Source organism: Nyctibius grandis, chromosome 32 (genome assembly GCF_013368605.1).
Source record: "Nyctibius grandis isolate bNycGra1 chromosome 32, bNycGra1.pri, whole genome shotgun sequence".
NCBI classification, from domain to species: domain Eukaryota; kingdom Metazoa; phylum Chordata; class Aves; order Nyctibiiformes; family Nyctibiidae; genus Nyctibius; species Nyctibius grandis.
Window position 1 is genome coordinate 1035448 of NC_090689.1, and position 21112 is coordinate 1056559.

The window sequence follows — 21112 nt, forward strand, 5'->3', positions numbered from 1 at the left end:
TAAATGGTTTTGGGAAGAAGGTGAGACTAGGATTACACGAAGGGCAAGTTCTAAGATCCAGAATGCACATTATGGGGAAGAGGAGCCAGGAATACAGCTAGTATTCTGCTAGAAAATACGTGAAAGATGGATGTTATCTGGGGAAAATGGGGTATTAAACCAAGGACTTTCTTTGTCTCAGTTCAACTGCAGTAGTACCACCCCATCACAGTCTGAGCCCTTTGCCATCTGCAACTGGGACCTCGAGGTGGACAAGTAGCTAATTCTAGGAGAATAAACTTTCTATAGGATTCTTTCCAACCAGTATTGTTGCCAGTCACCTTTCTAGCGTTGTATTACCTTTTACCGATTTACCATACTGGTTTTGTCTTCCAAGTCCATTCACATCCTTTTCCCATCGCGACAGACAGGATTAACCAGTACTCCACATCCCACCCCCCTGGCTTTATCATTTTTCCAGTTTTCTTTAAGTTTACTCTTAGAATCATAGAATCATAGACTGGTTTGGGTTGGAAGGGACCTTAAAGATCATCTACTTCCAACCCCCCTGCCACAGGCAGGGACACCTTTCCTCTAGACCAGGTTGCTCAAAGCCTCATCCAACCTTGAGGATGCACAGCCTCCAGCTTGCCTGTATTCACATCAAAAGTAAGTTCCATAATAAGGACAGAAAGATGAGCAGGGAAAACACCTAGACTGGGAGACAGAAGAACGGATCGATAGATGGGTATAGAGCCTGCAGAGGGGCAGAATCCAAAAAGTTAAATGGCCCAGCAAAAAACAGGAAGGAGTTTCCTCCTTGCACCACCAAGCCCCACCCTGGAACTTCTCATAACCTCAATAAAACACAGTGAACTATTCAAAAGGCAAATGTTTATTAGGTACACCGAACTTTAAAAAACTTTCAAAGAATTATGCAAGAAATAGATTTAAATATAAGAGGTGTTATTGCAGTTGTGCTACATAACAAAATCACTTTTCTACTGACAGCACAATCTGAAGACCTTAATGTTATACGCAAGATAACGTTACATTGACTCTGGCACGCAGAAGTGGTCTGCACTTTTTTTGTTCAAATGTCATTTGCGCTGCACCAGGTTGCTCTTGAAGACAAGATCAGCTCTTCGCAGAACTGCGCCTTTTATGTTTCAGTAAATAAAGGAACTGGCAAGGAATAACATGAACTGCTGTGTTCCTCAGCACAAAAAATGAAAGTCAAAACATGATTTCAGGCGAAGGATAACAGTTCAGGAGGTAAACTCTCTTTCCATGGCCAAGTAGCTCCTATTACTCTGACTCCAAATTGCTACAGGTGCACCAAAAGGAGAATGACTCATAGGTCCAGCATTTACACCGATGAAATTAGTAACAGTACATTACATTCAAGTCTCTTGATTTGCTTATTGCCATGCTGCACCATGTTATTGCTTCATATTATGTATATTGAACTGGAGGTTCATGACTGACAAGTGGGAGCATTCAGAAATATCGTAGAGGCTACTGACTAAACCAAGAAACTGTACATGTTAAGGACAGGAAGTCAAAGACTAAACTCAAATCCTTTGTCACTGAGGAGTGCCGGAAACAAAAAAGAGGAAGAAACAAATACTGATTTCCCTAGATTATATCTGCCATAGCACTGTAATAATGGAAGCATTCTCAGCATATTCTAAACAAGAGGTTTAACTATCCTAGTTAATGAATGGCAAGATTTATTTCTCTTAAAAAGACATCAACAGTCGACAATAAGAGCAATCCTAATAAAGATAACAAACTGGGAGAAGTAATCCAAGCTCTTTTTCACAATAGATAAAAATATAGGTGAATTCAAGGCACAGGTATTTTCAAAATTAACACACATTATTTTCTTTGGAACTAATAATACAAAGTAAGCCATCATTACATTATCAACATGCTGTACACAGGGGCTTTTATGTGCTTTACTTGTAACAGCACTGTCAGAAAATGATCACAAAATTATTCACACGCACAGATGTGCGCACATAAACACATGAGCATAGACTGGAGCACTACAGTAGAAAAAAAGAGAAATGTTCCTGTAAATACAAGTTCTCAGACAGTAATGTTATCAGGGCTATATCCTTTGAGTAACGTGAACTTATGTGTTACATTAGTTATGGAAGAGAGCTGACGCAAGGCCAGCATGCAGAGAACAGGGGATTCACCCATCTGGTTTGGGGCTGGTAGGAGGCTGCTGAGTGTTCTGTAGCAATGCTCACAGCACTGACCCAATCATGATAAACTGACAGCGAGATCCATTTTTATTAATGCCACCTGAAATAATTCAACACTGAGGAAACTTGTGTGCTAGACGTGTTTTAAAAAAATCACTGCTTGGCCCCCAACCAAACAGCAAATTGCTGCTTAAAAATCTCATCTTACCTTGCAGACCTCTTTTCAGAGTGTACGTTGCTCATTTTTTTAACAAGGCACAACAAACCTTTTCATTTGTACCTTCTTGTGTGCACAAGACTACATTCAGATGAAAACATGCATTTTGCCTCACAGTGATCAAGTCTTGGGAGTTTCTTAATGCTCTCGAATTGGCTTTTGCCACCTTCAGTGGTAGAAAAAACCCAAACACATATACTTGCCTAGTTGGGCAATGAGGAGAAATCAACCTTTGGCTTCCCTGAACATCGTCACTAGGAGACCGTGACCATATGTGCATCTTTATCGCTCTGAGTTCAGTGAGTTGACAAATGTGAAACATTTTTACCACCTGAGTTTCAGCATCTGGAATTGCAAACTTAGGAGCATCCAGAATGTCTTGGATTATGCCAAACGCACAAACCTCAAACGCACTGCGTTTTCTCCTGCCATCTCTCACCCCCGCCATGAGTTTCTCTCGTCTCTCTCTTTGGAGCTGGACAGCTCTGCCCACCTGCTGCGAGGGACAGCTCCAGCACACCACCATGCCTTGGGTGGGAGGGAAACCTCAAGTCACAGGGAATGGGAATGCTTCTTGTTTTGTCCTTGCAGCTCAAATAAAACAAAAGCAGGATAACTGAGTAATTATCTAAGATAAAAGTGGTGAACGCAACTGTTTTCAGGAAGAAGCTGGAGCAGTCAGCAGTGTCCTTGCTCTCAAGCACAAGTGACCAACAAGCACAGGGCACAGGTGACCAAAGCTTCCTCTGAACGTCTGTCAAGGTGATCACCTCCTCTTCCTGTATCATCAGCCTCTCAAAAATTTGCAGTGTTAAAAATACCATTTAAAAAGCTGGAGTAAACTATGATAAGGCTCCATATCAACATAATCTGCATTAAAGATATCTGTGCTTCAGAGAGTAGAAACAAAAGCAACCTATGAGAACTGCATTGGTGCCAATTAAAAATAAAAAATAACAGTACAACTCTGGATCCTTGGTGCTAGAGTGGAAAGCACAGCGCCTAATCTTCAAAATGCACACCAGGCGCATAGTATAAAATGAATCATCTGATGGTACAAATGGAAGAGATTCCACCAATTATGCTACTTAAGCATTACCAAGAAGGGACCCTGCAGGTAAAACTAAATGATTACCAGGCAATGTTACATGCTTGCTGGCTGTAAAATGAGGGAAGGCGTGGTATATCTAGAAGGCTATAATGCAGTACTGAAATTATCTATTCAGAGCCTTCTTGAAGCCAGGCTGCAAGGAAGCATCAACTTTTTTTTCAATTAACATCATATTACTAAGAACAGAAGGTTGTAACTCATGAAGTGGACATCAAAATGGAGGAGAACATTTACTCTCATTAAGAGTGAAATACGTAAAAGGTAATTATCTGTTTAGTGGAGTGAAATATTAGACAACTCTTAGAATTTATTTTTTGAGTGTGACTTTGGAGATACTTGAGCCCTCTTCCCATGTATGGTTAGACTGAAGTTACATCTTTGTGCAGGTGTCTCTACTTCAGAGCTACCGAACCTATTACCATTTATGATGGAAAACTTTTGATTATAGTAGATGACAATTTTCTCTCCTAGCTGAGACAAAAAAAACAACCCCAACTTGCTGCTCAAGCCCCTAAACTGCAAGCAGCTAGATATGTGTAAGAGTGAGAGTTTAAATCTTTGAATTCATCTGTACCTAAGTGAAATGCATCGGAGAAGAGCTGGCTCAGGAATGTGACTTCCAAATTAAAGCATCCTTCTAGAAAAATGGTACATTTTCATTAAACCAAAGTTGAATTGTTCTTTTCTAGTACATCTAAAATTGACTGTTCTAACAGAGCAGGCCATAAGTGCAAATTATTTACAGAGTTAAAAAAAAAAAAAAGCTTGTTTTAAGGAAATCATTGCACAAATAACTGCCATTTTAAGCAATGCTCCACACACCTAACTGTTCAGCACTGAATACACGTTCTCAAGAATTGTAAGCGGAAGTTTTCTTCTACGTCTACATTTTGGCATTTACTGGTTCATTAAACACTGTCATTTTCAAAATAATAGGTAACAGTTATAGTACATAAATTGTTAAGAAAAGACAACTATAAAATGAATCTTCAAAACCACAGAAAGCAGTATCTTGTTATTTACAGAGTAGTGCAGTATTATAAACAGAGTAAAAGATACCTATACATAAATGACATTGTCGTACACCTACAGAATAAAGAATGTTGAAACACAGTTTAACATGACAATCAACATTACAAGTCTTAATACGAACAAGAAGGAAATCAAAGAAAGGAGAGTATTTTTCAAATTGCATCTCTAATGAAGTCCTCCTATCATTTTTTGCATTTTCATTTACAACGATGGCACAAGTTATATACAGTGTTAGTATATAATAGCAATGGTAATCGCCCAGTAACTGATACAACGGACCTTAATCACAGGTACTAAAATTACCTTTTCAAAGTAACACTCGGTGAGCAGAAACACAAGATAACTAAGAAAAGGATTAATTTATCTGATTCATTTGTCTTACATTACCGAGGGACTTTTTTTTTTTTTTTAGGGTAATGTGAATGTACATGCTCAGGGACTGACTTCCTAATTACATCACTGAGATTTGTATTTTATCAGTATTCTTAACATATACAAAGCAATGTTTGGTATTCAGCCAGAGACTGAAGTTTGTGTCCTTTCCTGAGGTTACAAGTTAATGCATCACAAAGTGCAGCTCCCAGTGCTCTTTAAAAGTCATGACCGTATGTTACTGAAAATGATGACTCCCAGTTTGGCATAGCTTCACTGAGGCTCAGAATTTCCATCTCATGAAGAAATACTCTGGGAAAACAGATGAAGAAAGTCCAGTGGAACAAACCATGTTCCAGAGATGGTGCTTGTTTTCACCCTCCCGAGCAAGCACGGGGACCAGAACCCCGAGGCCAGGGCTGTCTCTGCAGGGGCCTTATGTTTTTTTTCTGCCCTGGCACTGACCAACTTCCCTACTGGCTGCTGTCCTCAGAATTCCTTTGAAAGGCAGTTCCTGAGGTTTTTGGTGATTAACAGGAAATTGGTACACAGACAATACTATTCATTTTCCAACTCTCAAGTGCTATTTTGTTTTTTATGAAATTGTGCCTCAACTATACAACTGTGTACTGGAAATAAAGAGAGCTAGTATAGAAATCTAGGGAGGCCTTAAAAAAATGCCTTTACTAAAAAAAAACGGAAAAAAGGTCAAAATACAGGTGCTTCCTAGGCTGCAAAATTATCCAAAACATGTTATGTGGGAGTTACCTCGTATGGCTACATGGACAGATCCACAGATATTTTTCTGGTGACCAGAGGGACCTTTCCAAAACTTCTTTATCTGTGGCCAAGCAGCTTATACAGTAGTTAGCTGTGCTAGAGTGAGTGATTGTCTGAAGAAAGGCCAAGAAATACTTGGTGGGTACTCTGCCATCTCTGCAGATGAGATATCCAAAAGACCAATTTATAAGATGTAGAGTGCAACCCAAGTCCCTGCCTCTATCATCAGGTAATTTATAATGCGAGTCAGAAAAACGGAAGAATCCAGAGTTCATCCTCCTTTATTCCTTGAATAGTTTTAGATACTTCGCAGTGAGCAAAGAGCGAACCCAGTAACTTTCAGACTTCAGCCACACTATTCAAAGAGTTAAGAACTGGAATTCAAAATTTGCTTCACAGATGCATGCCTACACCCCAGCGGTCACTAGTTTTCCATGTCATGTAGCCTTGTACTTCTGATGGACATTTAGCAACACTATGAATAAGGTCCATAGCGTGAAGGTAGACAAGCGTCACTGCAGTGTCTTGCAGTGGCTCACTAAACAACCAGTTCCTCCTTCAGAAAAAAGCATTCCCCAAAGATTCTAATGTTTGTCTTATGTAGCTTGTTTTGTTTGTGGTTTTTCTTTTTTTTTTTTTTAAATTCCAAACCATGCATGATCTGACATAAAATCTACTTGGTTAAGCCAGGTAATCTGCTTGTAAGAATGCTGTGCATATGAATTATAATTATATAAGCTTTTTAAAATCGTAAGTAATTGTCCTAGATGATTCTTTGGAATTTATTTGCCTATGTATTTTTCCAATTAGCAGAACCTGAAACACTGCAGATATTGCTTCTGAGGACACAGGCACAAAAGCTTGTGAAGGCACTTTCCCCAAAAAGCTTCCAAGATTGTAATCAGTAATCGCACACAGGGCAAGCTTTCTGAGCACTAGTACAACGTACTATTACTGCTCTCGTATCAGAGCCCACCGCAGATACAACTGAACTCTGGTTACTGGATAGATTTGTAGACTTGTTTTGTAAGTTAAATTAACCCTTTTTCTAAAGGCACAGGATATAATTTTCATACGACACTTAGGTGGGGAAAGGGCATTTTCCCACTTCAGGAAAGCCTGTCTTGCAGCAGACCACTGGATTCATTCATGCCATCTTCTTTTTTCAAGAAAAAAATTACAGTTTAAAGCCTTTTTCATTATATCTATGGATCGTCACACAGCCGTGATACGATACTGGCCTGGGCATGGCTGCTACTCCTGTGATAATGCCCGTTGCAGGGTCATAACAAAGAATAGTGTCTGTGGCTTCACCGTTTTCTCGTCTTCCACCAAGGATATAGATTTTTCCATTACACACGGACATGCCACAATTCTCCTGTTTCAAAATACACAAAGGAATACACAATTATTTAAAAAAACAAGACCTCAATTTCTGCATGTCTACCCCAGTGTAGAAGGACAGCATTCTGACTACCATTTGTAAACAGACTGGTCCATACTATTCTCTCCTGAAAGGGCCAAGGCAGAAAGCACAATAGCTGGGGAAAGCTGCAGCACAATCCTACAGAAAAGACTTTTATTCAGGTCTAAGCCTTCACTCACATAGCTCAGACAAGGGACACTGTGGAATACAGCTGAACACTGTACTTACCATTTAAACATCTGAGGCAAGGAAAGGAGGAGAGAACAAAGGTTTTCAGAAGAGGGATGACAGTAGGTACTATTAATGCAAAAGATGGGAACAAGGAGAAGCACCTTAGAGGAGTAACAGATAATGAAGAGGGATGCAATCAGGGGAGAGGAAAAACGCCATGACTAAGAAAAGAGTGCATAAGAAATAGACAGTGCTATGCCTTACTTGAAACAAAGAGAGAGAGGATTTTATTTCTTCCTTAAAAGCAGGCATGGGAAAAATATTCAATCAGATAGAGAACACAGATAAAAATAGAGGAATAGAGGAAGGCCAGGAAAAAGATCAAATTTCTGTTAAGGTAGACACCATAGAGTATGTGATTGATGCTTTAAAAAAATAGGGAAAATTAACTGCTACACACACACACTTTACTACCGAGGGGACGCATTTTTAAATTCTGCTCAGTGTTCCATATGTTGAAGTGATACAGCTCAGTGGGGTTTTTTCACACTGTACAAAGAGTCTTCAGTATTTTTTGTTACATTGAAAGGCTTTAATCAATTATAAGGAAATTACTATCTTCAGTCTAAATTAAAACAGCAGAACCTGACAGAGATCAGTTTCTAGACAATTAAAACATCATCTGTTATACTGTTACACTGTTCTCCCGCAGTAACTGCTCTCGAACAAAAAGACAGGACTGGCTAACAGTGGCACCCAGCCGAAAAGCTACTGGTTTAGAAACTTCCTCTTCTGTGAGGTTTTGAATTACTTAGATGAAGAAGTAAAGCAAGAATGGAATCAGAGATGCCATTTTAACAGGGTTAAACAAGTGTATACTCATTTCATGCCAAGACATTCATGTCAAAAAATACCTTTCAGGTGTCTACAGGCTATTTACTGTTAATTACCTGTCTGCTGAACGTATTCTGTACATGCATCCAGTAGTCCTCAGCTGGATCATAGCAGTATATTGCTTTGGTAAGCCCACCAGCAACATAGATCAGATTGTTTAAAGACACAGCTGTAATACATCTTTTTGCAATAGGGATAGTCGCACGGAGCAACCAAGAATTAGTATCGGGATCATAAGATTGAACCTGAAAACGAATACATGCATTTCAGATTAAAAGCCTAATTGAAATAATAACCTGGCCCACCCACACAGGTTATACAAGGAGAGCCAAAGCAGCAATGCCTGGTGGACAATATCTCACCAAGAAAATGAAGTCAATATAAATACAGGTCCACGTATCAATAATGTCTATATACGCACTACATTCAACATTGCTTTCCTAACACTCAGGTTTAAGAATTCACAGAAGTCGTGCAGCCAGTGACAGCATTTTTTGTATTATAATATATTACAAATATATTATTGTATATTACAAATATATTTTTGTATTATAATAATTCCATACTCCATTCAGCAAACCAGTTAAAACAGATCTCTGTATGGTCTGTTTTTAAACCAGCAATACTGTTTACCCTGGATAGAAGATGCAATCAAGTACAATTAACTGACCTTGTCAGAACACGTGTTGTCGTCAGGACCGCCCCCGATCACAAACAGTTTGCCAACACAGCTGGTGACTGCCGGGGAGCTCACAGCTTCTTTAAGGGGAGCCACCTCTGTCCATCGATTGGAAAACGAATCGTAACACTCTACGCTGCTGAGGCGGTTTTGCCCATCGTATCCTCCAACAACATACACCTATGCAGAGTGGTGAAAACTATAATCATTTCATTTTTAGAGTAGTTATTACATTTAAATATGAAATTATTTAATTTAAAGCCGCAAGAATCCTAATTTGCTACGTTTGTGAAGGGATACTTTCCTCAAATTTTTAGTTTACACATAGGAGGAGAATATGGTCTAAAAATAACACGTAAAGACTCTCTGGAGAGTTCACTTCAGTCACATGTGGAATGACACTGCAAACACATGTCCAAAGCATCGTATTATTAATACCGAGATAGAAACTTCCTATTTGAATGGCATTTGTTAAAAAAGCCACTTCTCTGCATTTCTCTTTTTACAGATCACATTCAGCAATAGCAGCAGCAAAAGTCCATCTGAATTTACTTGTGCTTTTCTGTGTTTTACTTTTTTCCTACTTGCTTACAAAATATTTCCTCCTCTCAGTTTGTAAACTTTTCTTTACTTTCCTGTTGCTTGTCTCATATTTAAGAAGCAGAGCTCATTATTGTTTGTGTCTACCTTCTTCCCTCTGTTTGCTCCAGCTGCAAGTCTCATCTCCAAGAAGTTACTCACTCCAAGGGACACCACATGCACATCTTTCCTAACTCTCATTAATGGAATCCTCACGGGCAGCTGATCCTAACTACTGGTTTTATGTTAAGGCATACATCCCTTCAAAATACAGCAAAACCTCCCATTTCCCCACAGCATATATTTGGTTAATTTCAATATAAAACATTAAATAGAGGAGCACAGAGATGACATTCAGAGCAATACAAGTTTCTGTTAATAACTGCATAAACTGTTAAAGTTTTGACAGCACTTTTGAAGCACAGGCAAGTCCAGATGCTTCCTCGCCTCCCAAAAAATTGCTTCCTGGGGATAAGACACTTCAATGACAAAAAAAACCCACAAAAAAATAACTGAGGGGCAAAGTGATTTTCATGTCCAAAAGATAGTGTCTGACCGATAAAGAACCTAATTGTTTAAAAGTCTTTTATTTGAAAATATGTATTTTTAAAATTGATAGGAAATACAAAGTAATACTAAATATGTACATGTTTTCTCTACTGTTTCCTTATATACAGCAAACCACCCCACTATAAAAAAATTATAAATATACTTCTCTTACTTTACCAAGAAGAACAGCCATTTTATGACGCCATCTCCCTTTATTTAAGGAGGCAACTCTGATCCAAATGTTAAGTTGAGAGTTATAAATCCAAACATCCCGGCTATTGATTCTTCCACCTTTAAAACCAAAAATATGCCAAGTTGAATAAATTCATTATTGAATGAGAAATGTTAATAGTTAACATGCCCCTCTACAGAAGGCAATGAAAACTTCATATCCTTTTTAGGTGAAAGAGAGATCTATCTATATTTATATGTTAGACTGAAAAAGTCAGTTTCAGTAGATTTCAAACATGAAAGCACACAGTAAGTTATTTTACTTTATGTGCCTTTCCCAGTAACATGCCGAGATCACATTAGATTATTTCTTGAGATTGGAATGCATTTTAATGGCTTTTGCCCATGCTCTTCAGATTTCTTTAGTGTCACTACCTGGATTTCACTGTAAAAGGCTGGTACAAACGGATCCCCAACTCAGGTGCTGAAAGGAATTTGTTTCCATTTTACATTCCCACGACAAGAAGCAGCTTTAGCCGTTTTTCATTTGGAGTCTGGGCAGCCATACGGTAGGAGCGAGTCTCCAGCAGCATACCAGTGCTGCAGTGCTCCTAGGCAACTCGTGTTTTTAACCAGCACACAGCACGTTTAGTAGCAGAGAAAATACTGCTGGGAAAAGACTGCTTGGGATTTTTTGCTTGTAATTTTCCCAACTGTTGCTGCAAACAGGCCACTACTACATTTTAAAGCAGCGTACGTCACGAGCATAAGTTAGTCTCTCTAAATACACTTGATATCCTGGAATCAGCTGTAAAAAAAATGCAGTTCAACACCAAACAAAAAATCCCACTTTTGTCTACAATAAGATTGGTTTGGGGCTGGTGTTCACCATTTACATCAGAAAGTGACTTTCAGTTGAGCTTCTGGAAGTTCACAGTACAAAGATCTGCCATACTACTTAAAAAAAAAATACCAACAAAAAAACAAACAAACCACCACCACCACCAAAGAAAAGAAAGAAGTCATAAAATTTTTAGAATTATTCACCTGAAACAAGAATATCATTCCGTAGAGCACACACTGCATACTCAGACTTGGTAAACTCTGGAAGTTTAGCCAGGGACTTCCACTCTCCTGTTACAGGATCGTAGCACTCAGTATACGGCAAATTAAACCCTCCAACTCGTTCACAGCCTCCAACAACAACTATCACCTCAGAATAACCAGTTGATCTAAAAATGTGAACACAGAAAACTAAGATGTAGAAGATCTTTATCAGTATATGGAGGGCAAACAACACTGTCTTCAAAACTGTTTGAAAATCGGAAAGTTTACTATTTAGCATCAACTTCTACAGCAAAGAAAAAAAAGAACGAGTCACACAGCACAGTTAGAGGTTTTCACTGTTTCCAGCTGTCTCATTACACAGCAGGTTACCACAACGACGGGTGTTAAGTGGTGGAGCTGCACTGCACAACATTCTATGTAAAAATCAAGTAATTAAAAAATACAGAAAACCCTTAACCTAATAATATTTTCCCTTTGACTATGTACATAGAGATATCAGGAACAGAGTTCAAGCGAGGCCTGAGACGACAAGATGAGCAATCTGTAATGAAACCAGTCTCCATGCCACCCTCCCCCAGAATTTTACAGAATTCATAGTACTTTACATTGCTTAAATATTCAAAAGTTTCAAATGTTTTAGGTTACTTCCTGCAAAAAAAAGCTGAAGGCACACAGTCACCAAAATAAGGGAAAAGAAAGAGACCTTAGAGCCAATGCACAGTTCAAAAAGTAAAAAGTGTAGTGATAGAAGGAAACAGTAAGGAACATTGAAATAAAAATTCAAGCCTAAAACAAAAACTAAACCTCAGTGTGAAAAAATTAAGCATTAGACAGTCTGCAATGTACACAAATAAGCCTTTAAATTCTATTCCACACTCTCATTCTCCTTCTACGTAACCTGATGCATCTGCATTATACATATTTTATATTCACAGTAATAACAAAACTCGTCATATGTTAATACACATTTGAATGTAGAGAATCAACCAACCATCTTAGACATGCAGATCAAACTATGACCAACTTTTATTCTTCCTCTCAAGTTTATAATTTCTTGTCAAAATCTTTTCAGGGCATTTTTAGATTCAAGGATTTTACACTGGTATCGTTATTTCAAGGACTGCTGTCTATTAGTTGAGTAAAACTGAATGCGAGACTGATTTTATTTTTTGGTAATCCTCTTTGTTGTGTTGTCCTTTAACTTCGATCCTGATATGAAGAGACATCTCATTCATACCGCTGCCAAGTACTGCAGTCCTCTCTAAAAAAAAAAAAATGACTTATGACTGCATTTGAGATAAAAGTTGCATGATCTGTGCCCAAATCTCCTAACATGAACCTATGCACACGTTAACTTATAAATCCTGACGATGTTTTCCCCATTTTGAAACATCAGAAGGGCTAACTAGTTTTATTCCTATCTCCTTGTCACCACACACCAAAATTTAAATGTACCATACGTATTTCTACTCAGAATATTTTAAATAGGCAAAGGCAATGCTAAATGATAATGTACTGTAAGATTATATACTGAAGATATATATCTGAGGAAGCATACTTACGCACATGAGCTAGTCAGAAGAAACACTCTCTTCAGCTCCTCAGCTTTGAAGTCATGCTTGTTCCTGGTTTCTATGTATTTACTGGTTTTTTGCTTTTTTTAAGGAACAACTCTAAAAAGAATCTCTCAAAGGATAAGAGGGAGGACGTTCCTGTGCCAGCAAAGCATTACCCAGGAAGAGAATTTCCTTAAAAGCAAGTTACTCCTCTCATAATCTGCCCTAGAAGCAAGCCCAAATACATCAGCTAACTGTACGTACAAAAGAGGTTTGTCTGTTGATTACTCTCTAGATTAGAATCAAAGCCTCCACTTACTTACTAAAAAGTTTACTGTACCGGATCACCAATCTTTATTCTAAAACTAAATGAACCAATAATCTTTGATCAGAGAGAGCTCTTTATGAATTGCTATGATGGAGTTTTGCTCTTTAAAGAAAATATTCATTTAGTACAGTATTTCAAATCCACAGAAAACCAAAAATCTTCCCAACATTTCAGTACCTATGTAACTATATCCTTTCTTCAGTTAATAAACATTTTCTCCATTAGATTTTCTTGCATGAGTCTTGCACTGTGTAAGTTTTACGGTTAGTTCCAAAAGATTTTTTGCAAATGACATCAGTTTAAAAAAATAAAAGTTAAAAATCTAGGAGTACACAAAAAGAACATACAGAAAAAGGCTAATTCCAGAACAGAACTAAGGATATATCTGAATGGAGATTAGAAAAAGCTGTGATCTCAATCAGTGGTACAGAAAGTCCTCCTTGTAGCCCTCAGAAGAAACGGTATGAGCAAAATAACAGAGGTAAGCTAAAAACAGGCACCAGGGAGACTCCAGGAGACACCCTCCCATCAGGGAGAGATGCACAAAATAGAAAAGGGGGAGTGGAAGATGACCAGTGTCATATAATCCCATGCATTCCCAAGAGCGAGTTTCCAAGGGGTGCTGAGTTACATGCAGACCTCTAGACGAGGTGAGAACTCCAACCAGCACAGTGTCAGCTGGACAGAAGAACTTTCAGTAGTTCAAACTGATTACATTAAAAACCATTTTAAGTTCGGGAGACAAACTACAGGAATTCTGGTAAATCACTACTTTTTTTTTTCCCCCCTGTTAATTCACTTTTGGGTAGTAAATGGGGTAGCAGACAGAAATGTAAAGTGAAATAAAAACTCATCTCCTTGGGGGAAAAGTAAGGGACATGAAAGCGTTCTAAAGGCAACCAAAAAGGATGTGTTAAAATGTACAAATGTAATAAAGTCTTAACTAGTTAAAGAGAAGACTCACTTATTGTTATCAGACAGCTTAACAGAAACAGTGTGATTGAAGAATTCACAGGTACATGGAAATCTGAAGATAATTCAAAGTATGCAGTAGGAAGAGCCTGTTTTGTTTTGTATATGGAGATGTATCATTGCTCACTACTTGATCTTGGCTTGGGAGATTTGCTGTGCAACACAACCCGCAGGGGACCAGAGACTTAAAAGGAGTATGAGAGACAACCTCAAGATGTCACTATGTTGTTGCAAGTACATAACTGAAAAGCTCTTTCAAAAAGACCTTCTGCATATGTTAACGATGCCTAGTGCCAAAAGAGCAGGCAGGCAACCATTACGCCACATTTTAAACTTGTATTTACTTCAGGTAATTCTTCACTGGCTTCAAAAAGGGAAGAAAAAAAAAGTCAACTGTGAATTGCAATCCACACTGTTCCTTTAAAAACATGGGTAGAACCCCCTTCACCCGTAGGTGCATACATACCCACACAAGGAATCACAATTAATTTCCAGAAGTTTCACTAAAAACACTGGTGTGGGAACTTCTGATCCTGAAGCCTGTCTCCTTTTAGAAACAGTTTATATAAAAAGAAATTGGAGGAAGGCAAGTGAGAAGGAAAAGAGCTCTCCAGCGTCCTCCCTGTCCCAAACCCCCCAGAAATGCCCAGAAAAGGTGCGATGAAAACATGGGGGAGAAGGGGGACCTGGTAACCTGTTTTAAAAGACAATCTCTTTTTGCTATAGGCAACAGAAACAAACAGGCAATAGAAACAAGTGACAAAGAACTATTCCATGAATGTAATATAGAAAAGGGGGGAAAAAAATCCTGCTGGGAGGCCAGCCAGTTTTTTCTCTTTGTAAATTACTTCTCTTGTTCCTGTCTACTACAATTCACAGTACAGTTTAATAAGCTCAGCAGTAAAACCAACGAAACCCACAAAATCCCAAAGCAACCCCCTCCCCACAGCTTCAGAAACCACCTGTATTAGGCAAGGTACTTTACCTACGAACTGGAATGCTCACTGAGGCTATTCCGGTTCTCAAGCACATACACACCACGCACTTCGACAAAACTGTTCGGTCGGAGTGTATTTGCTTTCTCTATCCAATTGAGTAATAAACGTACAACAAACACCACATCAAATACCATAAGACACAGCCCCCAACTCGCTCGGAAACAAGGAGGTCTTTGGTCTGAATTCCGCGGTCCCTCCCTCAGGTGCAGACTCAGGCTATGCAGTGCCTCAGCAACTATCATTGCACCACCCGTTTCCAAACTGCCATGAACCAGAAGCTTCCAAACACCCGCCATGGCAGCGCACAGCTTAGAAAAGCTGGTAGCAGGGCTGCAAGGAGTTTAGGAAGAACTTCTTCTCTCACAGCAGGATTGAAGACTGGAAAAGCACTAAGGGGGCAAATGCTTACCAAGTATTTTTCCCCCCCATAAGCAAGCCTTTAACACAGGCCAAAAAAAATAAAGGTTCCCTGCGCAGTCACTGTACAGCAACCACGTATGACTAAGAGTAAACAAAGAGGAGTAACTCCTAACACAGTCTGTTTGTCCAGACCAGATCATTGCATCACCTTAACATAACACAGGATTTTATAACTACAGCTTAGATCAGCTGAAGTTGACAATAAACTATCGTGTCAACTATCACGTGGAGGTAAGGCTTTTACTGGGAAAATATTTTTCAGGAAAAAAGATCATAACCACATTGCTCATAAATGCCACTAATGGACTCTTCCTCATTTCTTCTTGCAACTTCAGTCACCTATTTGTGTAACGCATTATTAAGTAGCAGCAATTCTGAATTATTAAAATGTCATTGAATAAGCATGAAATACTTCAGGAAGTGTTTAATAATTCTTTAAAAATGCAAGATTTAGTTTCTTTATAGTTAAGAACCTGTTGTTCTGCTGTCTATTGTCTATTACAAATCCGTGTACTATTCCAGCTGTAAAGTACTCGTGACGTAGCAAGTGAATGCTCTGAATATGTATCCCCATCCTTTATAGCGTGCTGTACACTTACGTGACTGTTATAAAAAGAAATAAGGTTGGGAAATGGAATGGTTTACCTGCTACAGCACAGTCAGTACGTTCTTTTCAAGACACTGCTATTGTATGAATTAATATCTCACCTAGCAAACATTAACCTTTAGAAAATACTGTACTTGTAAAGTAATACAACTTCACTTACCTCAACAGTCGTTTATTTCACAGCAATAAAGTGATCTGTGCAAAAAGACTCACTTGTGTACGTTTTCAAGAGATGTCTGAGCTTCACGTGTTGTGGGGAAGTACAGAAGTGTAACTGTAGTGGCTCCAGAATACAAAATAAAATAATCTGCAAGAGATTTTTTTCTGGGCATGTGTATATCAAACATCTGTACATCGAACTATGTCCTTCTCCTACAGAAATAAGAGGAAAAAAAAAGTTTCCTCACCTGCGTGGCCTAGTTCTGGGAGACATCATCTCATTTCCCAGGATATGGTATCGCCTGGCTTCATGCAGCAGCTGATAGCACTCTGGGGAGTTCTGAATCAGCTGGTCCACTTCCACAGTCTGAACAAAGTAGTTTGGGTGTAACAACGGGAGCCTGACATGCGTCAGAAGTTCATGTAACACCGGTCTTCGCAACTCAACTGCCCGGTACACCCAGCGCATGACAGCTTCAAACACCATCTCTTCCTTACTGATGACCAGTTCATCGCTGCAAATGTAATCAATAAGCTCATCCTTCCCCAGTTCGAGGAATTCTTCATGCTGGGACACATCCTCAAACGTCTGCAGCGCAAAATTCCTGCACTTGGTGAACAGCGTCTTGAGCGAGTGTGTATCTGCAAAGCGCTGGATTCCCAGGCAATTGCAAGGGTCCAGCTGTTCTTCCAGGAACTTGGCACAGGCATCACGCAGAACACTGATCTGAAAGAGACTTGATGTTTCAAAGAGGTACTGCACATTCTCTGTAGTGATTTTCACCTTGCCTGTGTATACATATTGCAAAAAGCAATCCATAGCTTCAGCAAGAATGCCATTGATCTCCACTAACATCTCTCTGCTTTCTCTATGATCGTTGCAGAACATAGCTCTGAAATAGCTGCTGCAGGCTGAGAGAACCGCTCGATGGCAGGGAAACTCCCTTCCTTCCACACAGATAATAACATCTGTGAACAACCGGCTGTCTCGAAATTCATTGAAGATCTGGAGAATGCTTTCAGCATGGGATGATCCCGAGGAGAAGTCGAAAAACTCGGGGCCTGACAACGATTTTGGGTCCATTTCAAAAACTTTCCGCTTGGTTGCAGGGGAATCTCGTATCCCACTATCCTCTCTATTCAGTCTGCGTCCCAATATTAGTACCATTGTTACATCAGTTGGCTATAGAGTCATTGAGAAATATTTGCAGAGTTTCTCCTTCGCAGTGCTACGGTCTGAAAAATGAAAACACTTCAGTCTCTTATATTCTTAATTTCATCACGAGAATTAGACAAGATACTTGTTTGGTCACTCTAAGAATTGGTACAGTTTTTGACCTTTACTAGAGGCGACACAGTATTACAGGACAAATTACTGTGCACCCTGCCCAGGGCAATGCAGCACCATCTGCTACGCGTTAAATACCAAATACGCCCATAGAGCAGGTGTCGTAGATGGCAAGTTCTGAATGTCCCAGCACCACTAGCATTGTATTAGTGTTCAGATAAAAAATCCTTAGATCCCAGCTCCAGCAAATCACCTGACTGACAGAAGCCAAAGATTTCTTGTATATAGATCCAGAGCTTGGGCTTTTCTCATTTTTCAGTGTAATCCTCATTTCAGCTGGAGCCTCCAAGTGCTACTATAACAGCACTAGTCAAAAAAGGAGGGGAAAAAAAAAAAGACTGAAATGTTCAAAATAAAAATTCAGCTGAGAGATCACTCCATTTTCATTATAAAGCCTATTATAATGAAGACTTATAATACTAGAGTTTAAAAACATTCAGTTATCTCAATGAATAACCTTGACCGTAAGTTTTTACCTGTTCATTCCTGGCATCTAAAAATTAGTTCACTGATAATCCAAGATTCAATTAACAATTAACGTAAACTGCTAGCACACAAGACAGAATGAAGAAGGAAGTACATTTGTTTGTGTAAAACTACTGAAAATAAGAACCAAGGGCAACTTAGTGAGGAGAGGGAGATTTTCTGGTTTCCAAAGTACTACTAGCAAATAATCATCAGCAAAACTTTTTGCTCAGATACTTTCCAGTTTCAAATACGTCGTGTACAACATTCCCCCCAGCGTGCAAACACACACTCACATTATCAGAGCACTGAAGTTGCAAAAATCAAGTACTCAGATATTAACATATGCCAAATTAAAGTTTGCAGGTGAAGAAAATGCAGCTGATTCCGCAGAGAGTGAGTGTTAGAGGTAACAACATCAACCAATCTAGCAGCCAGAGGCTTTTTGCCACTCCCGGGCTTTAAAATGAACTGGATCAACGTCCACCAAAACATACTGAGGCAGCGAGAGGCTGGGCAAAACGCCCTCTCAGGTCTGACACAGGCATCATTCCAAATGCACGTAATGTTGATTTGTATGCCTAGAAGGACATGCACTGAATTATTTTAAAGTTTATGGCAATTGTTTTCATGCTTCCAAGAGGTTATATTCAGTTTCCCTCATTACCCGCTTACACAGTCAGCAAACGTCAGCTCCTCCCAGCAATTTCATTTCCTGACGGGCTAGCATCTTCAGCGCTGCCTTACCCAATCCCAGTCTGGCTGCATCATCGCTTAATATAGAACACAATGAACACGCTTTTTTTAAACGGGCTTTTTACACAGCACCTTTAGAAGGCACCATCTTAACAAAGAGCGAGAAAAGAAGGTGTGTTCTCCGTTTACTCATTGAGAAAAGAGGTTTTAAAACTATCATTTTCCATATAAAATTTTTTACACATATTTACAAGGTAGATTCTTGGAATGGCTCATTTACCCTACAAAATATTTACTTTTAATTTGAATTAAAATAGGATCAGTTGTCACTTTGATGCCTGACAACCACTGTTGCAATGAGCCTATCTAATAACTGATGGCTCCAGAGAGATTTTAACAAGGCATAAATGGACAGTCTCATCTGTAGCTGATATTCTATCCAGTGTATTTCACAACCACTTTACCCTGTAATGACGCAGGCGGATAAAAAACCAAAATCAACAACCACCACCACCTCACCAGCTGTCGCTAACATCCTAACCCTTACATTGAACTTTATCTGCAATTAATTCCATACTATTCAGCATGAGAAAGTGGGCAGAAACGAAGCATCAGCAGTAGAAAAGGGAAACGTAACAATGAAAATATAAATATAAACCCTAAAGGCTTGATTCCACTGTCACAGATTTAAATCAGAACAATTTCACTAAAGCTAACGGAGCTTTTCCAAAGCAAAGTTATCCTGAAATCAGAAACAAGACACTGGCGTACTGCATGAAACGGCAAAACACGGCAACTAAGTAAAAAAATCTTCAAGACTACATCTCTCTCATGATGTGGGAAGTGAAGATTTAAGATGACACTATATTATGCAATCACTAACAAATGGAAATAAGGGCTCTGGGTTAAGACTGCTCACTGAAGGAAGCAATGTCTTCTTTAGGCTTGGAATGACACGAAATTAGTGGCCAGCAAATGATTTATTTTTTTTTAATGTCCCAATGGTTTAAAGAAATGAGAGACTAAAAAAAAAAACCAAAAAACCACGGAGCACAAACTAATCAAGGGGATAAATATTGCAAATTCACAACTAAGAGAATAGAAAGGAAAAACAATTACACTCTATTGCAGAAACTACTGCTTTTGAATATACTATGCTTCAATTTCTATCCAGTTAATTACTTCTGTAGGTTTGCTGAAGCAAAGTAATTTTCTAACACTGAGATATCTTCAGTAAGTTGCAATGAAGCAGAAAAAACACAAGTGAAATTTTTCCCAAAGGCAACTATTGGAAATGACGGTATCAAAAAATACAAAATACGTTGGATTGCTTGCCTGAGCAAGGGTCAACAAGGACGGACCTGAAGGAAATCAGAGCCTACCCACTCAAAACTGGAAAGGAAAAACAAATCACACTTTTTCTCAACAGGTTTTGAAAATGCTTTACAAATACAGACACAGCTCTGACACAGATGTTACCTGCACATCTCTCAACCCAGGTTCACCAGAAGATCATCGGGTTCCTCTGTTTCCTTAATCTATATTGTCTGTAGGCTTGTCTACACAAGACGTTCCTCAGCAGTGATCTGACTAAGAGCCCAATTCAGAGGCCGGTAAAGGAGGTTTATAAAATGTTTGCCCTGACACCTTCTATCAGTAAATCCTCCTATGCAAATTGCTTCTATGTTGCATTAAACTCCTCCTTCCTCCACTGCAACATCCTCATGGATTTTACCCCCTCCAACAGCCAGCAACTTTGTGGTAGAGCTGTTTTTCTGTCATTTCTGTGTCACACACGTTAGCAGAAGTGACAGAAAGCAGCAGAGAGACACGCAGCCAGGGTGGGGGCGAGGCCCGTGGGTAACACCTAGTCATCGGGTGTGCCTGGCCTCTACCTTCAAAGCTCACCCTCAGGGCGTAGTTTCAAGAGTACCTGAAGCTGAGCTGGGCTTCTGCTGCTGCCAGTGGTGGTGGCTTCCAGCCGGCGCCCCTGCCCGCTGCCTCGTGTCAGCACTGGCTGGACCAGTGACCGCCTGGAGAGGGAGAAAAAGACATGCTGGAAACAGGCAGCTGCCCTGGGGAAGGGCAGGAGCCAGCAGCACAGCTCCAGCAGCCCAGCACCCTCACAGCACAGGGACACCGCCGGCACAGCCCAGCCTGGCAGCCAGAGCTTGCAGACTAGTCACGTCTACGATTACCTGGTGTGACATTAGTAACAGCACCCCCAAGGTAACGCAGCCAAACATTAAAATAAATGGTGTTTGCATTCTGAAGCATGGGAACTGTAACTCAGGTTTGGCCAATTCTAGTGATTCGATT

The 21112-nt window shown here is 39.5% G+C and overlaps 1 protein-coding gene across 6 annotated transcripts in view; it reads right to left on the minus strand.

Annotated features, from left to right (window-relative positions):
* Window positions 1–856: 856 nt before the first annotated feature.
* KLHL24 (kelch like family member 24) overlaps window positions 857–21112 on the minus strand; it is a 29882-nt gene continuing 9626 nt past the window's right edge. For 3 of the 6 annotated variants that reach the window (XM_068421238.1, XM_068421237.1, XM_068421239.1), the window contains exons 2-8: window positions 20727–20826; window positions 16533–17520; window positions 11224–11408; window positions 10178–10296; window positions 8869–9057; window positions 8255–8443; window positions 857–7085 (exon numbers count right to left, since the gene is read on the minus strand). In XM_068421238.1, the coding sequence (XP_068277339.1) occupies window positions 6885–7085; window positions 8255–8443; window positions 8869–9057; window positions 10178–10296; window positions 11224–11408; window positions 16533–17452 (1803 nt within the window). In that variant the 5' untranslated portion in view covers window positions 17453–17520; window positions 20727–20826 and the 3' untranslated portion in view covers window positions 857–6884. The remainder of the gene's footprint in view (window positions 7086–8254; window positions 8444–8868; window positions 9058–10177; window positions 10297–11223; window positions 11409–16532; window positions 17521–20726; window positions 20827–21112) is intronic. The other 3 variants (XM_068421241.1, XM_068421242.1, XM_068421240.1) reach the window with 1 other exon arrangement.